Raw genomic sequence first — 15,548 nt, 5'->3', positions numbered from 1 at the left:
AAGGGGTCGGCAAAGATACAGGAAGAATCCCTACTGCAGGGAAGCCAGCAGTCTCTGACACTCTGAGGTTCTTATCCACCCATACTGCAAAGAGGTAGAAAAGGCTTAGGTGTGTGTTTACAGTATGGGGGAATGCTACCTAAGGGGAAAAGAAATGACTCAGTGCAGAAACCCCCAAAACATAGCACCTGACTCCCAAGACCACTTCCCAGTCCTGGATCAGGAAAGTGGACATTCCCATTCACCTTTAGTGAAAGGGAAGGGATCCCCCCAGGGGCAGGGCCTCGGCCCAGCTGGCAGCCCTAGGCTTTGTGTAGTGATGCCAGTAGTAATTAATAATGATAATAAATACCACACTTTATAACCAAACCCAACCTGGGGATGCCTGAATGACTGAATGCCTCCCACCTGCACGCTCTTATTCTCGGAGTCCACACCCTCGCCGTTAGCCTCAGTCTAATTTAGCTGCCTTGTTCCACCCACCAGGTTCTGACCCGGGTTCAAAAGAAGGTCTGTTCCCGACGACTAGCGATGTGGAGTAACGAGGACCCTCGGCAAACCCGCAGGGAGTGAGGGTGGGAAGGTAGGGCTGGATTGACTCGAGTTTAATTATTCAGCATCAAAAAATAATATAAAAGGGATAGTAATTGAGGCCCTAATGAGCTCGGTTTAGTTTTTCTGCCAAGTGCGGGGGGTCGGTTTTGGGACTCCAGCCCCGTCCGGCCTGGAGTTCCGCGGCTCCCAGGACCCCGGGGACCGGCACGCCCAGGCCGGGTCGCCTGGGGACCTCCACATTCCCAGGGCAACGGACGCAGGTCTCGCTCGGCCGGTGGGGATCTGGCCAGCGAAGCGGAGATCTCAGGGTGTCAGGACGCAACCAGGCCGCGGGGAGGGAGGCCGGCGCCGTGTGGAATGCCTTTATCGGGATCAGAGAGCCACCAGCTTCTCCTTCGCTTCTTTAAGCGATCACAGATAGACACCTTTCGATCTTTTGTCAGACATTGGCCCTTAATAGCTAAATTTATTTGGTTTAAAGCGGCCTTGGGAGAAGCCGGGAGGGAAGATCTTTCGTCGGTCATGGGTGGCCTAGATAACAAGCTTTAAGAGAGAGAGGGAAGAAGAAAGTAAAAAGGTTAATGGATGAGGGGAGGGCTAGAAGGCGCCCAGCGTGCGGCTTTTACAGCGACCCTCCTCCGGCCGCCCCCTTATCGCGGCCCTAACTTACCCGCGGCGTATGAAGTACATTAAGTCACGTAAACAGCGCGCGGGGAGGAATGCCACCGCGGTGACCTCTCGCGCGCCCCCGCAGCAAGCCCACCTCCGCGCCGCGCTGGCGGCCGCCGGCGGCGCGCGGGGGGCAGCCCGGGGCTGCGGGCCGGGGCGGCCGGGCCCGGCCTGCAGCCGCCGGGCGCCGGGACTCGATGCTGACCGCCCGGGCCCGCCGTTGGCGCAGCGAGTTCCTTACCCGAAGTGACCGGCGGCGGGAAGAGGGGGCGGGGAGCCGGGCCGGGGGCAGGAGCGGGGGGCGGCCCAGTTTTCTAGGCTGCGCAGTTTTCGCGCTTCCGCCGCCACCACCTGACATTGCTAACCAGTATTTTTGGGCTTTCGAGAACTAAAAAAATAGAACAAAACAACCCTCCCTCCCCCACCCCAAACACCGTCCGGGCTCTCTGGACGCGACTGCATTGGGTTGGCAGCCGGTGAGTCGGGGGACAGGCCGCCCCGACCCGCTTATTGGGCCGGGAGGATGGCTGGGGTGGGGGCACCGGGGTGACCCTTGTCCTTCGGCAAAAGCTTCCCAGGGACAGGAAGAAATCCGGTATAGGCGAGAAGGCCCTAGAGATCTGGCTTTGTAAAAACTCTCAATTTAAAACTTTAAGTCAGAAATTGTATTCTTTCTGAAACGTCGCTGGAGCAGCCGGGAGCTTTGGGAACTGACAACGTAAGGAGATTACGTTTGCAGGGGTAAAGGCGTGTCGTTATGCGGGTCCTCGCCCGGGTCTCGCAGCTCCCCTGGAAGCAGAGAGCGACTGGGTCCCCAAACATCCCTTCGCATTTGGCAACAAAGCCTCCGCCCCCTGCCCAATTGGCTGCTCTATTCTGGCTGGATTCGAATCGCGAATAGTAGTGTGGCGCGCCCCAAATAAATCAGCCCTGGGGACAGGTCGCGCCCCAGAGCCAGCACCTCTTTGAGGACGAGGAGGGCGGCTCAAGGACGAAGGCTCACTCCGGAGGGGCCACTCCTTTCGTCTAAATAGTCGGGAGAGAAATAATTTCGTTTAAGATTAGCACCCACCCCCCCAAAGGAGACAGGCAGAAGGAAAAGGAAAAAAAAAAAAAAAACACGAAGAAAATAGAACTTTTAAGAGCCTATTTACTGGGGAACCATGGGGGACTTCTCCAGTTCTTGGGTTCCTCCCTAGTTTAGGGTACACTTCCCTCCGTGTCCCCTATTCTCCCCACCTTCCCGGACTAGCTGGGGTGCTCAAAGGAAACTCAGAGCGCGGGACCTGGGAACCCCTAGGGGGTGGCTTTGAAAATGTGCCGCTCCCCCCTGGGAGTGGAAGTTTTCCCTAGGGCCAAATCCAGTGCATTGGGAAAATGATAAACTGGATGGGTCAGGCTTCCTTGCCTTTCTGTCTGAAGAAACTCTGCGGGTTAAACAGTTTTGTTTTTAAGTTAACTGAAAAGAAAAACATTGTACTATCCATTCCCTCCTTTAGTTGGAAAACCAATCTAAAAAAATTGTGACCGTGCAAAGGAGCAAATTACAACCTCCCACTCTTGTTTTAGGCTGTGTTAAAGAGAGATTGGGAATCTGGATGGTAAAATGCCGGGTCCCTTCTCGAGCCCTTAAAAGCCGCACGCTGTGGTCAGTGTCTGCCCCGCTGCTCATCTCTTTTTCCAGCGGTGCCAGGGCCAGCGCACCCTCTCGCAGCTGCTCTGGAGCTGCGGGAAAAGCAGGTCCCTAGGGCTTTAGCTATTGTCCAAGGAAATTCACACAGACACCTTCATACTTGCTAATATAAAGAAACACACACAACAGGAACCAGGTTCGGGGCTAGGTCTCCGCAAGGGCTCAAGGCTTGGAGGCCGTTCGCAGCTTGGAATCTAACTTAGCCAGAGAATTAAAAAAAAAACTCATCTCCATTGGAAATCACCTCACTGAGATATGAATTAAAAAAAAAAACTGCTTTTAAGACTACAACTGAAAAAGCATTTCAAAAACAGTTGGACTCAAAAGAAAGGCAAACGTCCACAACGTTTCTGTATCTGCTTACAAATGAGCTTCTGAAAAACTCAAAATTTGGTCGGAACTCACGCAAAACCCAAAAGAGAAAGGCTTTGGAAGCTGTGGTCAGAGTTAAGTGGGAGGCAGACGCCGGGTCATCTCTTCTGCTAGTACCGTTCGATCGAACCTAGGTTAAACTTTAAAGCCCTGAATCCTGCTCCGGTCGCCAATCTCTCTGTTCCAGAGTTTTCTACCTTCACTCCTCCCGAACTGTGGCCACATTGAAACTGGGAGCCGCCACAGTGATTGGGGGAAGCAAAGAGGAATATAATAAAAATGACTAAATTGGATAAGAACGGTTTATGGACCGTCGTAGTAGCAATTTAAAATTCAGAAGCGTTTAGCAGCAATTTACAACGAAGAATGGAAAAAAAAAAAAAAGAATTCTCGCCAACTTCTTCGATTCAGTGCTCTTCCCCTCACTGCCAGGCCCTGTCCCCTTCTCCCCCTAGGATACACAGGCTCACATTCACAATTATATTGAGAGGAAACATACTTTTAACGATGAGGTCTCACAATCTCTCAACTCTGCTTAGGCTCCTCTCCCTTCCCCAACTGGAAAAACACACACACACAAAAGAGCCCAAATGCTTTCAGGGAGACTGACCTTTAGAAAATCATTTACTTCGATTTACCTGGGGGGGGGGGGATTGTAAAATCCATCCTCACAAAGCAACTCCTCCTGCCCTAGTTAAAATTCTCTCTCCGCGGCCTTCTGGGGTCACGTCTGTCGGAAGAAATCTTTTTGTGAGTGAAAGGGAGCGAGACATAGATCACCGCTGCTGCGGCGGACGAACCTGCGGCCGCGCGCCTCGCTGCTGACAGATCCGCGCTGATAACCTCGCGACGTTCATTTCCAGTCCCTTTGCCGGCTCAGGACCGTATCAGTTTGTACACAGTTGTGATAACCATTTGGAGGGAGCGAAGAAGGGGTGTGTATGTGAGGGTGGGGGTGGGGAAGCGGTATTTCCCGCTGGGTCCAGTGAAGGTGAACCCCCTCCCCCCTTTCCAACGACTTATCCGAGACTTACCTGAAGTTCTCCAGGATAAGCTCAGAGCAAACGGGACACCAAAACTTGGAAAGCATCTCGGGGCGCAACTGGGGTGGAAACACTTTTCATTACGCGCACCTTCGGGGACTAGCCTTTACGTATACCACGACCCCGAATTAAAAGTTCCCAAAGGTTAGCTGGTGAGTGTCGACGTGAACTCCCCGAAACCTCCTAGGGATTTAGTCTGTTTCTAAAAAGCAGGGCAGAGATAGGGAGCTGGGCACCTGAGTTCCTTCTTTTCCGTATCTTTGGAGCCTCGATCCCCGACGGTCACCAGGACCCGAGCCCCAGGGTCTCGATTAGAGGTCGGGGAAAATTTAAGGTAGTTCACATACAAAGGCAGAGCCTAACGCTCTTCTAACGTGGATGAAGGAGCGGGGAAGGCCCGTGGAGCAAAGCACTTTCCCCCTCATTCTGGGGGCACGTTGACCCGATAGCTGCCGCGTCCTTCCCGCTGCGGTGGCTGCGCAGGGCTGTACACAGCCAACTCCTCTCGTGCCAGCCCCCCCCCCCCCCGCCCCCGTGAGTGCGTGTGTAACTGGGGGCGGAGGAAAGTGCTGCGCCGCCGGATGGGTGTGGGTCGTCAGCCAGGTCAAGCGTTCCTCCACCTCCGCCCCTCCTCGGGCGTCCCAGGGCTCGGCGCCCCCTCGATGGACTGGCCCCCTCCCAGGAAGGTACTCGCAGCTCGGCCCACACCCGCAGGCTGCGCGGCGCTCATTGTCTGCTGGGGTGGCGCGCTCCCCTCCCCCCGCCGCCCGCGGTCCCCTCCCCACCCTCTTTCTCTCCTCCCCTCGCTCCCTCCTCCTCCTCCTCCTCCTCCTCTTCACCTCCAGCGCCCAGCTGCTCGCACAGCGCAGTTCCGACCCACAGCCTGGCACCCTTCGGCGAGCGCTGTTTGTTTAGGGCTCGGTGAATCCAATCAGGAGCGCAGGCTGCAGTTTTCCGGCAGAGCAGTAAGAGGCGCCTCCTCTCTCCTTTTTATTCACCAGCAGCGCCGCGCAGACCCCGGACTCGCGCTCGCCTGCCGGCGCCCACAACCTCTCTCCGCGCTCGAGAGCAGTCTCCGCCGCGGCCGTTCTCCATGCGCAGCGCGCACCCGAGGTTCGGCTGCTTTCTCGCTTGCTCGGGCTCCCTTCTTTCCTTCCCTCAACCCCCCACCCCGTCGCGAGCCCCTCCGCCCCGGGCCATCCGGCCCTCTGAGGGCCCCGTCGGCTCTGAGGGTGTCTCCCTCCTCCTGTCGCGGCTGGCTGTAGCGGCTCCCAGGTTCCCGGGACACCGCGGACCAACTTCTGCTGTTTCTTCCTCTCCCTGAAGCGCTTATCTGCGCGCAGCCTTATCTCCGAATTATCTGGCGCAAAGGGGCGGGAGCCGGCAGTCAGGCGAGCAGAGAGACTTCTTTCTTGCTATCTAGCCCGGGTCTGTGTGTGGGTATTAATTTTAGTATGGTTATCTCCGAGGAGCCGAAGCGATTTGGAAAAGCAGCTCGGAGGAGGCCCGTCCGGCTGCATTTCGCCTTCCTACCCCACTCCTTCCGAATCTCCCCGTCTTTCTTCCTGCTCTCCCCTTTGGGGTGGCCTCGGCCCCAGGGCGGTCTCACGCCCCCCCCGCCCCCCGCATTTCCCCCTCCTCCTTTTCTCTGCGCTCCGCTCCACCCCGCTACGTCCGACTCCGGAACGGTCCGGCCTTTCCGCGGCTGCAGAAGATCTCGGGGTGGGCGGGGGTGGCCCAGCCGGCGTGAGCGCACGCGCTGGTGGCTGCAGCCACGAGCCTTGTCGAAGGTGTGCAGCGCCACGGGGAGGAGGGTTGGGCGTGAGACTGCGGCCCCGCGGGCACCCAGCAGTGCCCGGGCCCGGAAGGTCAGAGACTGGTCTCCGCCTCGGCGCCCCACCTTCCCTGGGCGCTGAGTTGCACTTCTCTGGAGCTCGCGTTCCGTCCGGTCAAGCGCAGTCCGGGAAGCTCTGGGAAAGCCAGTGTGGGAGAACGCGGCGGTTTCGTTTTCGGGGACAGGTTGCCTTCCTTAAGCTAATGATTTTCGCGCGGGCAGACCTCACACCGAGGCATTCCGGGCGGGGGCACCCGTAGGGAGGCGGGAGAAGGCAGCGCCGACAAGCACAGCTGCTTAAAAAAATTCTTTTGTGTGTCGGCCGAGAGGGAGCCACTTTGGGGGCGGAAGGAAAACCTTGGCCAGTCTCACCGTCACCCCTGGGACCTGGCGCGCGCAGATGGAGGATGCTGCGGAGGGGGTGGGCGGGAAGGCGAGGGGATCCGGGCGGTGCAGGCGAGGGAGGGCGGATATCCCGGTCCTGGGAGGACCCTGCGGCAGCTACCCAGGCTCCGTTCCCTTCTCCTTCCCCAACTCCCGCGCCTGGGGCAGAAATGGGATTTTAGAGGAATCCCATTAGCTAGAAAAGTGGGAGTGAGATTTTGTGCGGCCTGCGCTTTTGTTAACCCTTCTTGATTTTCTCCTCCCGTCCCTGCCTCCCCTCACCCCGCCTCAGGAGCTAGAAGTTAGCTTGGAGAGGCGCCGGACCGTGGATGGCCTTGACTGACGGCGGCTGGTGCCTGCCGAAGCGCTTCGGGGCCGCGGCTGCGGACGCCAGCGACTCCGGAGCCTTTCCAGCGCGGGAGCCCTCCACGCCGCCTTCCCCCATCTCCTCCTCCTCCTCCTCCTGCTGCTCCCGGGGTGGGGAGCGTGGCCCCGGCGGCGCCAGCAACTGCAGGACGCCGCAGCTCGACACGGAGGCGGCGGCGGGACCCCCGGCCCGCTCGCTGCTGCTCACCCCGTACGCCTCGCATCCCTTTGGGGCTCCCCACGGACCTTCGGCGCCCGGGGTCGCTGGCCCCGGGAGCGCCCTGTCGAGCTGGGAGGACCTACTGCTCTTCACTGACCTCGACCAGGCCGCGACCGCCAGCAAGCTGCTGTGGTCCAGCCGCGGCGCCAAGCTGAGCCCCTTCGCACCCGAGCAGCCCGAGGAGATGTACCAGACCCTCGCCGCCCTCTCCAGCCAGGGGCCGGCCGCTTACGACGGCGCGCCCGGCGGTTTTGTGCACTCTGCAGCCGCCGCCGCCGCCGCCGCCGCCGCGGCCAGCTCCCCGGTTTACGTGCCCACCACCCGCGTGGGCTCCATGCTGCCGGGCCTGCCGTACCTGCAGGGGGCGGGCAGCGGGCCCGCCAACCACGCGGGCGGTGCAGGCGCGCACCCCGGCTGGCCTCAAGCCTCGGCCGACAGCCCCCCGTACGGCAGTGGAGGCGGTGCGGCCGGCGGCGGGGCCGCGGGGCCCGGGAGCGCCGGCTCGGCCGCTGCGCACGTCTCCGCGCGCTTCCCCTACTCGCCCAGCCCACCCATGGCCAACGGCGCGGCGCGGGACCCCGGGGGCTACGCCGCAGCTGGTGGCGGGGGAGCGGGCGGCGTGAGCGGCGGCGGAGGCGGCAGCCTGGCGGCCATGGGCGGCCGCGAGCACCAGTACAGCTCGCTGTCGGCCGCGCGGCCGCTGAACGGGACGTACCACCATCACCATCACCACCACCCGAACCCCTACTCCCCCTACGTGGGTGCACCGCTGACTCCCGCCTGGCCCGCAGGACCCTTTGAGACCCCAGTGCTGCACAGCCTGCAGAGCCGCGCCGGAGCCCCGCTCCCGGTGCCCCGGGGCCCCAGCGCAGGTAAGGGGTGCGCCGCCGCGTGGGAGTGGGGGCCTGAGGCGCTGGGGTGTACGGGGGTGTGGAACAGCTAGTTGACTTGGGCCTTGTTCCTAGGGTTTTTGTGTCTGGGTGCCTAGAGGTCGGCCCGGCCCCAGGGAGGATTTGCAGAACTCTGGCAGGGCCACCCAGAGTCTGGCAGTGTTGAGGTGCTTTATTTTGCGGATTGTTTTCAGTTCCTTTCCAGGCTTAGGGCGCGTATAGGTCTCAGTGCCTTGGAAGAAGCTCAAGGGACGTGAACAGTGAATGGGGTGGGTAAATCGGAGCAAAAGTTCTTGGGAAGGACCTGTCACCGAGCCTAATTTGCCTAAGTGGAAGAATGAGACTCTGTTGGGGTAGGGGGGTAAGTTAGAATGCTGGGCACTTGATTCACCCTCTTCTCAAATACAGTCTCACCCAGTTCAGCTCTCCAGAGGGGAGGAATTGTGTTTTTCTCCTGGAGAGTAGTTAAGAGCTCCACGGTGGAAAGGGAGCTAAGGCGGGTATCTGGACTGGCCAGCCTCGTGCGGAGGGAAAGCTGGTGGAGGGGCCCTTTTGCTTGACATCAACTGGGCCGAGGTGTCTGGAGCTGAGCTGCTGCTGGTCCCTGCCAGGCTGGGACCCAGGGATCCTGGAGGTCTCCCATCAGTTCTTGCTCCAGAGTTCAACCCACCAGTTTTTTCAAGTTTTCCATGCCACCCATACTTTCCTTGCAGTATTTGGGGGCAATGTGGAGTGAACTGGGAAAACAGAATTGTCAAAATATCTGGAAACACCCCATTCTGAAAAATGTTTTCTGCTCAAGCAAAGGAGGTTATGAACTATTGTGTCTGGGGCTTCTTTTTTCGGCTGCTGCAGCATTCTTGGTCCTACGTGCTTTTGTGGGTCTCTCTTAATTTTGTATTTAACCCGTTTGATAATCTGACAGACTCCTAAGACAAAACCTTTTTTTGGGGGGGCGGGGGCTGTTTGTTTGAGGGGAGGTGTGAGAGTCAGAGGTGGCAAAGAGACATGGGTCAGCCTAAATTATCCTACCTGGTGTCTTCACACTCCAGGTCCAGGCTCTTCCCAGCCTCAGTGCTCCGTTTTGGGACAACAGATCTTTCAGGGGCCCTAACTAGTAGGATGAAGTGATGAATTGCCAGCCTTGTGTTCAAAAGACACACTGGAAATGCCAGTGGCCCGAAAGGGAAGGATCTGACTTGAACAGCCCTCCTGGTAACATTGGGAGGGGGACAACAGGCTTTTGGTAGCTCTACCTCCTAAGATTCTGGTCTCAGAATTCCCTCTTCTTCCCTCTGCGAAGTTGGCCCTGGAGACCATCTTCAGCATTGTGTACAGTGGGTGTGGAGGACCCTGTTGAGTAATTGAGAGCAGAGCACTGTCACCCCGTTGTGCAGCATGGGGACCCATAGCTGGTTCCCTGGCTGGAGCTGAGAGACCGAGAGATGAGGAATCGCCAAAGAATGGGAAGGGTTAGGGTGAGGCTTTTGTCAGTCAGGAATCCAGCAGGGAATCTGAAAGGGCCTGTGAGTTGAGTAGGGGGCAGCTCCCATTGGAGCGAGATCCTGCAGCTTCACCTGTTCCAGGACACACCTTAGTGTGGTCTCCAGATCCCTCTCCTCCAGTCTTCTGGCATTTCACAGGACTGAGAGAGTAGTCCCAAAAGACATCATCAGAGTCTTCCGATGTTTAAAGCAACTTGTTTTGTATAAAAAATCTTTCCAGAGGCAGGAGGGTGCCGTTGTATTTTAAACCTAGCAGTTTCATTTTAAACCTAGCTTATTCTTCACCAACTTTTCACCTTCTAGATGGGACATTGCAAAGTTAGGAAAATCATCTGTAGATCCAGAGTATGTTAAAAAAAAAAAAAAAACCAAAATGGGAAGGGGCTTGGGAACACCCAGCTTTTGCATAAAGAGTCTTTTAAGAGGCGGGAAGCTACTGAGAATCAGCCGGTCTGGGGGTGGGGGAGGCGAAAGACCTAATTTTGGTTGTCCTCACAGGTGTTCTCGGGGTAGAGAAACCTTGACCTCCAACCCCTCTCCTCCCAGCTTCCTAGCTAGATTCCCTCCTTCTCCACTTTGATTGTTTAAAAAAAAAACAGCAACCATTTTTGAAGGCACTCTTTAATTGCTTTGGGCAAACAGCAGGGCTAAAACCCGAGCACTGAGCTTTTTCAACGTACACAGTGTGGAGGCCTCTGGGAACCTGCTCCATACACCTCTCCGATTCTGGTGGTGGGTGGGTGGGAGGGAGTCCTGGGGTGAGTCTTCACAGTGCTTCAGTCCCTGAGCCCAGCGCCCTCCTAAGCTCCTGCTGAACTGTGTTCCATTCTTCGGGTCCTGGGACGGCATTTGCTGGCCGTGCCCTTCTCCCCAGAGCTTTTTATTTTCCACAGGGGACCCAAAGCAGTCGTGTTAGGAGGCGATGATGAGTAGGGGGAAACTGATGAACAAAGGTCCAGCACAATTAGGTTTCCTAATTGTAAGTTTTTCTTACGTTAGTCCGTTGTAGGATTGTAAATGCTGGGTAAGTGGTAGGGAGAAAATGAGAGCTGGAAATTTGATTTAATTAGACATAAGCAAACTTACTAAATTTTATTTATCCAAAGTGGTCTTTAAGTTTTGTCTTTGGGTTTTTAGATGACTAAAGAGATTTACCTGGAGAGTTCACACTGTCTTCTCTAGGGAGTCTTTATTGTTTCCCGCCTGGGGGAAGGAGGCCAGGCGTAGGGCTGTGTTCTCCAGGGAATGCCCCACTCCTCTATCGAGAGGGTCTCTGATAGGTAACATTTTAAAGTCAACAACTAAGACAAATACCTTGTTTAACTTCAGTGTCCTTGAAGTCCTGAGCATTTTACTGATTACCGTAGTCAATAGTGGCTTTTAGGGTGGAGAAGAATAAATCTTTGTGATGTGTTGTAAGTTGCGGTATCCCTGTGACAACTTTGAACTCCAGTTATGTAGGATGCTAGTTTCCTTTAAACTTAATTCTTGAGGAGGAAGGAGAGGAAGGAGACCTGTTTTGTAGGGTAAATAGTATTAATGGAATTAAAGAGTATTCACGCCAAAGACACATTTAAATATCTTTACAACAAGTAGCTGATGGTAGAAAAAAGCTGTAAAGTGCCCGGGAATGAGAAAGAATAGAAAGGTTTGCTAGCACACATCTTCAAATAAAGCTTTAAAATGTAATGTTTATTTACTTCAAAAATTCAGAAATGCTTCTTAAAGCAAGCCAAATTTGGACATTTAAATCCTCTGTAAATAACCCTAAACAGAAAGATATTTTTAATTTTTACGAAGTCTATTTTAAAAGTACTCAATTAGTACCTATCTCATTTTAGACAGTATTTATTCATTCATATTTAACAAATTTAAGCGGAAGTAATAAATGTTACAACCAGTTACTCAAGATTTTTTCCTTATTAACAGATTTAGGCTAGTTGTAAACACCAAAAACTAACCAAATAGCAAAGTGACACAAACACAATTTAGGTAGATTGCATAAATTGAAGTTTAGGGTATGAAAATATGAAACAGTTTTATTGCGCACCGAGACGGTTTTAGTAATGTTCTGAATCAATAAAATATCAACTGTTCGTAGAAATTTTGCAGATAGAAGCAGTTAGACCCATGTGGAACTCAAAATATTTTAGCGTTTGATCCTTGTAGCATGAAAAGAAAACTTAATATTTATCTCTGTGCTTGTTAATGTTGGTGCTTTTTTTCCCCTGGGGAGACCTGAGTCACTTTCTAGCACTTGCCCAAGAACAGTATTTCTAATTTCACTTGTCCATTTTTTTTTTAATTGCAGAAAAGGGTGACAGATACGGTAAATTCTTTAAAAAATAATTACTTGGGATAAAAGTAATAAGGTAGCCTGACTGTGTCCCAGGATATCTGCAGGTTTGGTGCAGGGGTCAGTGATCAGTGTTGATATTGTAGGGTTTGCTCGGCTTGGCAAGTGGCACACTGTAATTATGATGGATTTCAGTTTTGAAACGCTTGGGAACAGCCGGAAAGGAGGGGTCAGGGGACCCAAACCGACTTCCCCACAGCTCATCTCAGCTCCGAGGTCCTTGGAGACTGAAGGCAGATGATTCGGGCTCGGCCTCCAGCACCATCTCCTGCTGCTTTCCTGGGGTTTTACTGGGCGCGCCCGGGGCTGCAGAAGTATTGGACAAACGCTCAGCAGATCGATAGCGACAACGGGCGGCTCCTGGCTTGGCTGCTGAGCAGCAGAAAGATCGTGGGGAAGGGCGCGGGCGGGGAGGCGGGCAGCACGTCGCCAGCACTGGGGCCAGGGGTGCCGGAGGTCTTCCCGGGAGCCCGGGGAGGGGCGCGAGCGGCGCCGCCTCACCGGGCCTCTTGTCCCCGCTCTCGCCGCAGACCTGCTGGAGGACCTGCCCGAGAGCCGTGAGTGCGTGAACTGCGGCTCCATCCAGACGCCGCTCTGGCGGCGGGACGGCACCGGCCACTACTTGTGCAACGCCTGCGGCCTCTACAGCAAGATGAACGGCCTCAGCCGGCCCCTCATCAAGCCGCAGAAGCGCGTGGTGAGTGCGAGCGCCGCCCTCCCCTGCGGCCGGGCCCCGAGCGGCGCTTCTGCTGTGGCCCCGGCGCTGCCGCTCGCCCCGGGCGCCCCCGCGGCAACAGGTGCGGCGCGGCCCGGCCGGGGGCCGCCGGGGTCTGCCCGAGAGCGGGGACCCAGCTGTCCCCTTCACACCCGCGAGCGCCCGAGTGGCGGTTGTCCCGAAGAAACCAGCCTTTGGGGAACGAAGACAGCCTTTCCCCACCTTTACGCCCAGGGCATGATGTCTATAAATGGGGGAGGAAGAAGGTGTAGGGAGCTATACCATCTTTTAAATATACAAAAGTCTGTGTTGACCTATCTCTAGACGTACTTGTAAATGCACTAGAAAAATTCTGGAAGGACACAAGAAATTAGTAATGACGGTAACCTCCGGCTAAAAAAACTGGGTATACCCACCCAGATCACATGAAGGAGGGAGATCTTTTTCACTTCACTATGTACTGTTTGCTCTGGTTTGGATTTTATTCTTGAAAAACCTCCCTCCCTTCCCTATAAAATATGACAGTCACAAACCCACACTCCCTTTCTCCCCACAGCCTCATTCAGGGTTCCTTTGATTCTGTTCCTTATGCCTTTGGGTCCCTTCTACCTCTTCTCCTGGGAGTGAGACAGATTTTAGCCCCAAATTCCATCCGTCTTTTGGATTGTCTTTGAGTTTGATGAAAATTTACTCTACCCTTTGTTATTTTGAAAATCTAGCTGTTCAGAACACTACATAGAACTTGAGGGGGGAAAAAAAAGCAGTCTTATGTGCTTCTCAGGTTGGGATCCAAACGCCTTTTTTACTGTGTTTTAAATTATGGGAATTCTCATTTTCTTCAGGAATAAATCTTAGAGTTAGGTGTGGTTTTAGGAGGGGGCATTTACTGCTGTAGTGATTAGAGAAAATAAATGAAAGTGTTCACAGGCCCCACTGTAGGGTTAACATTTGTTTAACCAAGCACTCATACTCTTAATTTAACCTTTTAAAGTAAAATATTTTACAGTGAGATGCCAGACATCTTAAGTATCCAAGTAATCTATTTAATTGTTATACTCTTAATTAGCAGGAACAAATGCTACACATGTTGTTTGTGTTAAATAGATTAGGGTGATATTGCATCACAATGGAAGTCTGACACCTTAAAGAGAAGCAATTAGTTTTATGGTTGTTTTGTTTTTAATGCATTTAAAATAAAGTGGCTGAGGCTAATTTAATGTATGTGCCTTAAACTTGTTACAACTTCCAGCTTAAAATTGTCTTTAAAGGGCATCCCCTTCACTTGAGTATATGGCTCCCTATGGTTTTCATTTCTTATGTATCATATTAAGAAAAGAAAAAGTAGTGGCCAGAAAATATTCCGAGAAGTTTGTTGTTTTCATGTCTGAACAGTGAAACTTTTTTTTTTTTTTTTTTTTGAAAGGTACCTTGAGCTGAGTTCTAGCTGAGTTCAGCACGGTAACCTTTTCTTGAGATTGAGGGGAAAACTGGTAGAAGAGTAGCTGATTAGGTTCTAGTTGCATTCTGAATTTGATCTAGAAACATCCATATTTAGATAGTGCCATTTGTTTTGTGCACTTACCAGAAAAGAGTTTTTAACATCTCTTAATCTGTTGGTTTTCCTTGTGTGTGGCAGGTGTCTTGGCCGTGACCAACCAAGGTCAGCCATTGTGCTTTGTAAATGGGTTATAAATGATACCAATTGAAGGGCGTGTTCATCAATTAGTTCTTGTGGGCTTCTTATTTATGGTTTTGATGGATCTAGCTTAGTTCTCAGAATGCTGAACCCAAGTTTGTTTAGCCAGCAGTCCAGAACCAATCACTGTGAATTTGAACTTGTAATACATTGCAAAATAAGAGATTTATGGTGTAGCTTGAATTCTTGTCAGTGATGAATATAACTGAGATCACTTGTTACAAGGAACTTTTATAACCCACTCACCTTCATTTCTCATGTTTATGGAGACTGGCTTCACTTATGATTTGCAGTTGACAGTCATAAAGTTCTTTGTTATAATGGCAAATTCTGATAACAAGGTTACTTCACGTTGGCTTCAAATTCCACTGGAAACTGTCATAAATGACCTGTTTATAAAATGAACCTTCTTGTCCCCTAGTTAACTGATTTTACATTTATGAAGAGAAAGGGGTGCTCTCCTAGGAAATTATTTTTTCCATAAAAGGAAAAAGAAAGAAACAAATCCCGATGTGTAAGGTTTTACATGTTTTTATCATTTTAACAAAAACAATCCCGCAAATGGTTTGCCTGTCAGCCAAGCATGTTCATTTCAGCCAAAAGTGAAATCGATTTTTTCTTAGCATTGACTTAAAAATGTTGTAGTGCTAAGAGGTTTACCACTGTCTTTGTTTTTACGATTTGTCTGTAAAGCATAGTGCTACAGTAATAGAATAGGATGTGAATTGTAAATGCAAAATTCAATTTTATCTTTTAAATATGGCAGCAAAGGGTTTGATAAATCTGTCCTTTAACCTGTGAACAGTCAGTACACCCTCAATTCCTATTTTTGTTTTACATTCTTTAAAACTGTTCTTTTCTGAAATTAATTGGTGTAACTAACTTCCCAAATTCTTCCAATATTCAGTACACCCTCAATTCCTATTTTTGTTTTACATTCTTTAAAACTATTCTTTTCTGAAATTAATCAGTGTAACTAACTTCCCAAATTCTGTTGAAAAATCTTCCAATTTATTTTGGTCCTTGGATTTTCTCTCACAGCTTTTTTACTGAAGTCATGGTGCTGTTTTTTAGTTGCCTATCTAGGTAATTAGAAAAAACAAATTTAGATTTTGGCATTTGGGGGAGGAACTTAACAGTACTAGCTTAAACTCTCCTTTATAACGCACACATAATAGTTCAGATGAGAGAAATTCCTTCTGAGGATGTGATGGGCATAAAAGGAACATGGAAATCGGAATGACAGTGCC

The 15,548-nt window shown here is 52.4% G+C and overlaps 1 protein-coding gene and 1 long non-coding RNA gene across 5 annotated transcripts in view; one reads left to right on the top strand and one right to left on the bottom strand.

The window, feature by feature from the left end:
- Positions 1-985: 985 nt before the first annotated feature.
- On the bottom strand, positions 986-1,366 carry LOC118004581. Its single transcript, XR_004677626.1, has 2 exons — positions 1,226-1,366; positions 986-1,098 (listed from the first exon to the last, which is right to left on the bottom strand). It is a non-coding gene; the product is annotated as an uncharacterized LOC118004581 (long non-coding RNA).
- Positions 1,367-5,342: 3,976 nt separating this feature from the next.
- GATA6 (GATA binding protein 6) overlaps positions 5,343-15,548 on the top strand; it is a 30,301-nt gene continuing 20,095 nt past the window's right edge. Inside the window, exons 1-3 of one of the 4 annotated variants that reach the window (XM_034995713.1) lie at positions 5,343-5,445; positions 6,843-8,008; positions 12,418-12,584. In XM_034995713.1, coding sequence (XP_034851604.1) covers positions 6,880-8,008; positions 12,418-12,584 — 1,296 coding nt within the window. In that variant the 5' untranslated portion in view covers positions 5,343-5,445; positions 6,843-6,879. Of the gene's footprint in view, positions 5,446-6,042; positions 6,123-6,149; positions 6,352-6,609; positions 8,009-12,417; positions 12,585-15,548 lie in introns of those variants that run through there. The other 3 variants (XM_034995716.1, XM_034995715.1, XM_034995714.1) reach the window with 3 other exon arrangements.

This window comes from Mirounga leonina, unplaced genomic scaffold, assembly GCF_011800145.1.
Source record: "Mirounga leonina isolate KUSES-001 unplaced genomic scaffold, KU_Mleo_1.0 Mir_93, whole genome shotgun sequence".
NCBI classification, from domain to species: Eukaryota; Metazoa; Chordata; class Mammalia; order Carnivora; family Phocidae; genus Mirounga; species Mirounga leonina.
Note: the sequence above shows the minus strand (reverse complement) of the source record. Positions and strands in the feature narration are given on the sequence as shown.